The sequence below is a fragment of the Callospermophilus lateralis genome, chromosome 10, assembly GCF_048772815.1.
Source record: "Callospermophilus lateralis isolate mCalLat2 chromosome 10, mCalLat2.hap1, whole genome shotgun sequence".
Taxonomy (NCBI): Eukaryota; Metazoa; Chordata; class Mammalia; order Rodentia; family Sciuridae; genus Callospermophilus; species Callospermophilus lateralis.
The window spans coordinates 84,272,754-84,281,906 of NC_135314.1; the positions used below are offsets into that span (position 1 = coordinate 84,272,754).

General features: G+C 43.7%; 1 protein-coding gene across 1 annotated transcript; it reads right to left on the minus strand.

The window, feature by feature from the left end:
- Nucleotides 1-7,698: 7,698 nt before the first annotated feature.
- Nucleotides 7,699-8,661, minus strand: Sox2 (SRY-box transcription factor 2). Its single transcript, XM_076868609.1, has one exon. The coding sequence runs from the start codon at nucleotides 8,659-8,661 to the stop codon at nucleotides 7,699-7,701; it is 963 nt and encodes a 320-aa protein (XP_076724724.1).
- Between the last annotated feature and the right edge of the window lie 492 nt (nucleotides 8,662-9,153).

The window sequence follows — 9,153 nt, forward strand, 5'->3', positions numbered from 1 at the left end:
TTTATAAATCTTATATGAATTCCACCCCCCCTAAATATTTTTTTATCTACGATTTAAGTAATGGTTCCTAGAAGTTCTCTTATCAATACTTGATTCTTAAAAGATTATTAAAAGCTATACAAATTACAGGAGCGGAGAAGAGAAAATAGATATGGCATAGCAATTATAATACCATTGTAATAGCAACGGTATGTCAGACAACTGTCCTAATCATGGTCATAGCAGAAGCAAAAAACTCTTCCAAGTCCAAATCTTAAATCACTGCTTAAACTTAGGTGGGCTTAAATAAAATAAAGCTATGGTGCAAAGTGTAAAGAGTTTTTTTCTGTAATTTTGTCTAGCATCCGACAACAAAACAAACATAAGCACGACAAAACTACATCAGATCCCACAACAAATTCTAGCTAGCAAATCAGATAACTTTGAACGTTTACATGTAAGAGAAAAGGGTGCTCCTCTGGCTGATGAGTGTAATGTATGTGAGGCTGTGGCTACTTGTGTATTTGGTTATGCTCTAGAGGGCGAAGAGTCTCCGGAGCCTCCAGAGCTGGGCTGGGTAGTGGTGATGGAGACCGGCTCCACTGACCTGGTCCTGCCAGCGTTTGGATTACCCTTTCTGGAACCCTCAACGGAATCATTTCATCCTTGAGGCCCTGAAGGCCCTGACGTCACGGGGTGGGGGTGGGGGTGGAGGTGGAGGTGGGGGTGGGGGCGCAGTCCGGCTTCTGGCCTGGCCGCCAGCGATAAGAACCCTCGGGAAGAATTCACTGCTCCTTTTAATACAGTAATTATTTTTCTGCCTTCTGCGGGTGGGGGCGGCTGCTAACCGAAATGCCAGGATCCTTCCCTTCAGGAAGATACCTAGGGATGGCAAGTTTGCAAGATAACTTCTTAGACCAACCCTAAGTCAAAAAGAGCACTTGGAAAAGTAAGAAGGGTAGTCTGACAAATCTTATTTCACTACCCAGGAGCAACAAGGAGAGACAGGATCACAATTTCTGTATCTATCTCTGGAGTCTAACACAAGAATTGCTTCCCTTCCCCATCATCTAATTCTGCCGGACAGTAAGAAAATCGTAGCTATAAATCAAGCTTATTTTGTGTCAGGTTCTTTACATTCATCTTCTGGAAAATAATTATGTAGTAGCTATTTTATAAATGAGAAAGTGAAGGTTCGGTGTCTTCTCATTCCTACCTGCTCGGACCCTAGAAGGGCATAATATTCTGGAGAGCCCAGAATACTTCCATCCCTTCTCACACCCCTGCCAATCCACCACCTCTGATCTGGCAGGAAAGAGATTACTAATTCTGAGATATGGTCACAAACAGGGACAAACAACCCTTCAAAAGAAAAGGGTTGTGGTAAGCGGCAAGAAGGCAGGATTTGATTTGGAAAGTTTGGGGCCTAAACCATGTCAGGGGTCAGGAGGTCTCAGAAGGCAGAAGGCTCTGGAGCGCTGAGAATCCCAACAGCTCCGGAGATTTTCTACATTTGCCCGACCTGGGACCATGCAGGGTTATGGGAGAGAAGATGCAACCGTTTTGGCAAAGCCTCAGCAGAGAGAACTCGAGCCCCATACAGCACCTTCCTGGGGAGACCCTGGGGGCAGTGGTGACGTCAAGTCCCAAGTCCCAAGTCCCGACCGGTGCTAGTCGGCCTAGGCCCGCATCTTCCCGCGCGTCCGCTGGGCACAGAGCGCTCCCCTAGGCTGCCAGCGGGAGGCCCGCGCAGTCACAGCCCAGAGCCGCACCCGCACCAAAGCCGAGAGAAGGAAGCAAATGATACTTCAAAGAGCCGAAATCTTTGTAAAGCAGTGTACACTTTATCCCGAACACGCAGGCAGACGATGGTAATGAAATGATGGGCTTCTCTGAGCTATTAAAACACCTGGTGCTTCTTTGCAAAGTCGAAAAAGCATCTCTAGTCCAAATGCCTAGAAGCAGCAACTATTTTTACTCTCAAATAAAGGGATGTTCTTTTTGTTTTGCGAGAGAAACTGAGGACAGCGCTCCAGGAATCAGAAACATCACATTAAACCAAAATATAATATAAAATCCATCTGCACACAGAGAGCTCTCTGTCATGAGAAATCTTAGACTTATCTTCATAATCCACCTTTCCAAAGAGAGGTCTCCTTAGTCAAAACAAAAAAGTCAAGTCCATTCTTTTCTAAAGGCCACAGAAGAAAAATGTACGAACTGAAAACAAGAATCGTAAAACTGGACAGCATCATCAGAAGAAAGAGAGGAGGTACCAAGCCTCCTGTGATGGGTATTACACATTAGGCTTCCAGGAAAGTTTTTAATAGAAAATAACTATGAAAAACACAAAATCAATTTCTCTGGTTTGGGCAATTTCCCTGATTTGGAAAGCTCCTTCCACAGCTTTTTACTCCAGACCCCCGGAGGTGATGTCCCTTTGGACTTTATCCAGATTTTCATAATATCACAGTATTTCCCCTTTCTCCCTTCTTTAAGGTATTCACCTCATAGACAAAGTCCTTAGGGAGATCCACCCAGACAGCTTCTAACTTGGGTCAAAAGAGAACGCAAAGAATATTAAGTCATACTCCATCCTCAACCACTGTTGCAGCCTGAAAAGCTTGAGCTCTGAGAGCAAGGAAATGCAGCAGAAAAAGAAAAGAAAAAGAAGGAGGAGGAGGAGGAGGAGGAAAGAAAGAAGAAAGAAAAAAATAGAGATGCAAATTATTTTAAAGCAATTATGGGGGGGGGGGAATGTGAGCTCAAGTCTTCACAAGATGAGCTCATGGCAAAGGAAACTCCTTCCACAAGGAAAAATATGAGGACCTGTTTTTTAAAATTCTCCAAGAAATGAAAGGGGGCGGGGGTCGTAGTGGGTAGAAAGCTCTTTCAATTACAACAGATAAATAAATAAATAAGCAGTGCCAACTCACAGGCGATCAAACCATAGTCAAACTTCAATCTCAGAGCAGTTAGCTATAAACTGTTAGCAGTTGAAAAGTAAACCTCGTGCACACAAAGGCACTGTTTAATTTTCTTCTTGTAATGGTGCTAAATGAAGACCCCATCACTATGCAGTTAAGCGGTATTCCTTGTCCCCCTGAGGCGCTGATCAGTTCCTTTTAATGTGAGAAAACTGGCAGCTCAAAACCCGTCAATGGAACTCCCATAACAAAAGTTCTGAAAAGCTGAATGAATTGGGTTTGTAATTACTGCTTCCACCGCCCCCCCCACCAGCTTATCTCTTATTCATTCAATTTATATTATTGTCAAGGAATCTTACTCCCAAAATCATTCCCTTACCAGCTTACCTAGGGCCATGGAAGAATTTATGACATGGCAAAAATGCAACCCTGCCCCTCCTCATGCACTTTGCAGTATTCTGACCAATAGGTGGGAGGGAAGGAAGAACTACACCTTGCACCCCAATTTACTCTGCCACTATTAGAACTCAGGGCACTCAGTCTATGGAGCTTTCCATTTAAAACCTCAGATTTTTCCTAGCAAACAGGAATGTGGATCCTGTCTAAATTCAGGGCCTGCCTGGGTCTCTGAAATCCTGTGACACTGCTACTTAGAAAAGGCAAAGGTTATAAATAAACACCCTCTCTTCTCTCCCCACATCGCAAATCCCTAAAAGACCTTGCCAGACATGATGTGGAAATTAAGATAAATGGTTATGTCCTCCCCCCTCCCGTTTTAAACTCAAAATAGTCTATGATGTAGAAAAAGAGACCATAATTCCTTCCCCCAGCCCAGGATAAGGTTTAATAAAAAAGTCAGTTTTTAGAATGCCAGGGGTCCATGTGTTTTTCAATCTAAGGGGTTGCTGATGGAGAAGATTCTCCAGAGATTTTTCCTACTGTAAGAATGTGTCGGTTTCTAGAAATAAGTACAGCTATTACAACCAAATCTACTAGCAGTCTAAATAATTAATTGAAGCGTTGCTCTTTGACCCTTGAAAAGTCCAGTAGGGACACGTTTATAGTAATAATACCTCCGAATGAGCCCTTGTCAAATATTCATTTAGTGGTTAATGTGAGCCATTTTCCCCTGGGACAGTCTGTAATACCAGCTTTCCAGCATTGGCAAAGAAACCTTGCTAATCTACTACAGCTCAGCAAAAATATTTTAACGTTCTTTATTTAAAGTATGGGGGTGGGGGTCAGGGCAGGAAGAGAAAAAAAAAAAAACGCAGAGAACTGACTATAATCTCATCCTTTCGCACATTTCTAGTCTGTTTATAAGGTTAACAAAACATTTAAATTCACCCCCTTTGACTGAAAAGTGGTTTCCTTGAGCTGAATAATATCCCAAGGAACTCAGTAGCTATCTTCAGAATATTTTTTGTTAAAATCACATTTGTTGCTAAAATACTGTATTGTTAATATTAATCTAACTATGAAATGATACAACTTGGAGAACTATTTTACTCGATCAAATGAATGATGCAATGAAATTTGTATGGTTTTCTTCAGATGCAGTTTATCAAATGAATTTATATTTGTAAACAAAATATTTTGGCTTCTATTTTTCAAGTACTTGGTTTGCAGATATGGTTGGATGGGAGGGGAAATGGCAAGTTATCCTGTGTAATACAAATACAGTGACAACCACTGCAAAAACTATATCAACTTCTAAAATATCGTGCTCCCTTTCTGCTTGCAAAATATTTGAACGTGAACATTTTGCCAAAACTTTGCTTTTCAGTCTGATCCTGCAGGTCTTTTTTTTTTTTTCCTAGCATATATTTATTTTTCAAATATATACATTCTATATCAAATTGATTGGCTAAAATTCCGGGGATATCCACCCCACACCCTCAGCACGTTCATTTGGATCTTTATTCAAAGTTTCTTTTATTCGTATGTGTGAGCAAGAACTGGCGAATGTGCTCATTACCACGTGAATAATCCGTATATGCATTACAATGGCTGGCCAGGCCGGGGGAAATTCTTTTAGAGTCTCTGCATTAATTAGGGGGGAAATGCCTCGCTTAGAATTGGGAACTGGAATAACTGTCCCTTCCCAGTACAACATTACCCTTAAAATGAGGATAAAGAAGTAAATAAAACCCCCAAATCACAAAATAAAGCAATTCCGAATAAGCTAAAATACAGAAAATGAGACATTCCTAGTTCAACCTAGACCCAACATTTAGCAACACCTCAAGAAATACTTTGTGGAAATGAGAAGATGCAAATCAATAGGATGAGCTAACTTAGTGGCTGCTGCGGGTACTTTACTCAAGGGTGGAAAGCGCTGCCGGATTCCAACTTCTCCAAAGTTGCAGCAAGTTGACACGACAAGCTCTTGAAATTGTGGAAAGCAATCCTGCACTCTTAAGAATGCCCGGCTCTTGGTTCCTGGTCCCCTTGGGTGGGGGAAGATGAGCGAAGCAAGTAGTAAATAAAAATGTCCCTGACTAGGTCATAGTTTCTCCGGCGGCGCCAAAGCGCGAGTTGGTTGTGATACTGGAGCATCGCTAATTCAAAGACCATGTCGATTTTCCCAACTTTTCCGCTCCCACTGAGGACAACTAAAGCCTTTCTTTACCTTTCCTAGGGCAAAAGAAAACAACAAATCCAATCTTGTTTCTCCACCCTTTCCTCTCCCCCCACTTCTCTACTACTGTAGTAAAACAGTTAACAGATCAAAAGCATAATCATTTCCAAATGTGATTAGACCGGACAAAGTAAAATATCTACCTCGGAGTTGATTGTTTTCTTCTGTAATATGGCTGTTGCCTGGCTTCTCTTTTGCTTGTTATCAGCTGCAGAGATTATCCGATTTGGGGCTACAGGCTTGGACCCACGCTGCCAATTTAAGAAATGGAATTCAGGGAGGGAGAGAAAGGAAAAAAATAAAATAAAATAAAATAAATAATAATAATAAAAAACTACATCCATGGCAAGTCGGGGAATTTTGCAAGACGTTCTTTGCTTTCCCTTGCTCTAAACAGGAAAATGTAGAGGAGAAAGTTTATGAAGTCAAGGAACAAAGAAAGCAAACCACTTGTTTCCTCTCAGACAATAGCAGGGCCAGAGTAATCCAAACACCCACCCAGCAGATGAACACTTTGCATGTCTAGTTTGCAATTATTCCGATACAAGAAGCATCATTTCCCCCTATAACCAGGTTTCAAAGGGCCATTGTGCTGTGAAGAAAATGAAGACAAAACCAGCCAACCTGGTTCTGATTTGGCTCAATACCCCATCTGCTAAGCTACATGAAAAATTTCAGAATTGACTCCTTTCTGGCAACAAGTGGCACAAATCAGTTTAAGTATAAGTCCCCATCATGCTTATTCATGCTGCTTAGAAAAGGAGGGGGTGGATTTACAATATATGTCTCTAGTTTCTATTTTAGAAATGACATAAGCATTTCAATTTTTCCAGAGTACTTATTAATCAACCAGCCATCTCTCTCTCTCTCTCTTTTCAGTTAACATTAGCACATGTTGCTGGACTATTAATACCAAGGATTTTGGCATTTTGCTTTTGTGGCTGAATACAGTATTACAATTCCCGAGAAGTTATGTATAATCAGTGTTATCCAAATAAATGAAAGACTCAAACATAATTTCAGTGTCCATATTTCAAAAATTTATTTATCTCAAACTGTGCATAATGGAGTAAAAACTTAAGTTGAAAATGTACCTGTTATAAGGATGGTATTAGTTCAAATATATACATGGATTCTCGGCAGACTGATTCAAATAATACAGAGCCGAATCTTTTTAAAATACAACTACGGAAAATAAAGAGGGGAGGAAACCTTAAAATATCACAATAAATTTACAGAAATATTACAAACCATAAGAAAATATTTCAAACACAGTAATTTCATTTTTTTTTATCTGAACAAAATGGAAAGGTGGGATTGAACAAAAGCTATTATAAATTACCAACGATGTCAACCTGCATGGCCATTTTTTTTTTTTTTTTTTTTTTGCTTTTAACAGTAAGTTAAAAAATTTAGTACAATCTAAAACTTTTGCCCTTTCAACAAGACCACAGGGATGGTTTTGCCAGTACTTGTTCTATTTGTTTCCTTTTGTACAATTTTAAACAATTAAAATGTCCAAATCTGAATAATTTTCTTCATTCCAGTTTGCAACTGTCCTAAATTTCAGCTGCAGAATCAAAATTCACCAAGAAGCCTCTCCTTGAAAAATATTGGCAAATTCTCAGCTTATAAACAATGGACATTTTGATTGCCATGTTTATCTCGATAAATACTGTACAAAAGTTGCTTGCAAATATTAAAACATTTTTTTTTCGTCGCTTGGAGACTAGCTCTAAATATTATTGGTAAAGACTTTTGCAAACTTCCTGCAAAGCTCCTACCGTACCACTAGAACTTTTAAAAAGTTTTGCGTAGTTTTCTTTCCTCCAGATCTATACAAGGTCCAATCCCCCACCCTCCCCACCCACCCCCCCTGGTTTTCTCTGTACAAAAATAGTCCCCCAAAAAGAAGTCCAGGATCTCTCATAAAAGTTTTCTTGTCGGCATCGCGGTTTTTGCGTGAGTTTGGATGGGATTGGTGTTCTCTTTTGCAGCTGTCATTTGCTGTGGGTGATGAGATTTTTTTTTTTTCTTTTGAGCGTACCAGGTTATTCTCCATACTGTTTCTAACTTTCCTTTTTTGCACCCCTCCCATTTCCCTTGTTTTTCTTTGAAAGTTTCTCCCCTTTCCAGTTTGCTGTCCAGCCCTCACATGTGCGAGAGGGGCAGTGTGCCGTTAATGGCTGTGCCGGGCACCGGGCCGCTCTGGTAGTGCTGGGACATGTGAAGTCTGCTGGGGGCGGCGGGCTCCGGCACCTCGGCGCCGGGGAGGTACATGCTGATCATGTCCCGGAGGTCCCCGGCCTGGCAGGGCGCCCTGGAGTGGGAGGAAGAGGTAACCACAGGGGGGCTAGAACTGGCCTCGGACTTGACCACCGAGCCCATGGAGCCAAGCGCCATGCCAGGGGTGCCCTGCTGCGAGTAGGACATACTGTAGGTGGGCGAGCCGTTCATGTAGGTCTGCGAGCTGGTCATGGAGTTGTACTGCAGAGCGCTCACGTCGTAGCGGTGCATGGGCTGCATCTGCGCGGCGCCGTGCGCGTTGAGGCCCGGGTGCTGCGGATAGCCCAGCTGGTCCTGCATCATGCTGTAGCTGCCGTTGCTCCAGCCGTTCATGTGCGCGTAACTGTCCATGCGCTGATTCACGCCCGCGCCCAGGCCGGCGCCCACCCCAACCCCGCTCGCCATGCTGTTGCCGCCGGGGGCCAACAGCCCGCCAGGCAGCGTGTACTTATCCTTCTTCATGAGCGTCTTGGTTTTCCGCCGGGGCCGGTATTTATAATCCGGGTGCTCCTTCATGTGCAGCGCTCGCAGTCGCTTGGCCTCGTCGATGAACGGCCGCTTCTCCGTCTCCGACAAAAGTTTCCACTCCGCGCCCAGGCGCTTGCTGATCTCCGAGTTGTGCATCTTGGGGTTCTCCTGGGCCATCTTGCGCCGCTGCCCGCGGGACCACACCATGAAGGCGTTCATGGGTCGCTTAACGCGGTCCGGGCTGTTCTTCTGGTTGCCGCCCGCCGCCGCCGCGGTGGAGTTGCCGCCGCCGCCGCCGCCGCCCCCCGAAGTTTGCTGCGGGCCCGGCGGCTTCAGCTCCGTCTCCATCATGTTGTACATGCGGGCGCTGTGCGCGGGCCCGGCCCGCCGGCGGCCGCCGACCCTCGGCCCGGCCGGGACTTTGGGGGGCCCGCGGGCGGGGGGAGAGGAGGAGGGGAGGCGGGCGGGGGTGTCGGGAGCGCAGGGCTCCGCGAGAAAATCAGACGAAGAATAATTTGGGGGAAAATAAGAGAGAGAAGCAAACTGGAATCACGATTTAAAAAAAAAAAAAAGAAAGAAAGAAAGAAATCGCTTCCCTCCTCCTCTGGCCGATCTTGCCGTTGCCGATGATTGTTATTATTTTTTGGAAAGGCTTAAGCCTGGGGCTCAAACTTCTCTCCCTTTCTTTCTCTCTCCTCTTCTTTCTCTCAGTCCTAGTCTTAAAGAGGCAGCAAACTACTTTCCCCCTTTTGCAAACACTCTCTTCTCTGCCTTGACAACTCCTGATACTTTTTTGAACAAGTTAATAGACAACCATCCATGTGACGGGGGCTGTCAGGGAATAAATGGGTT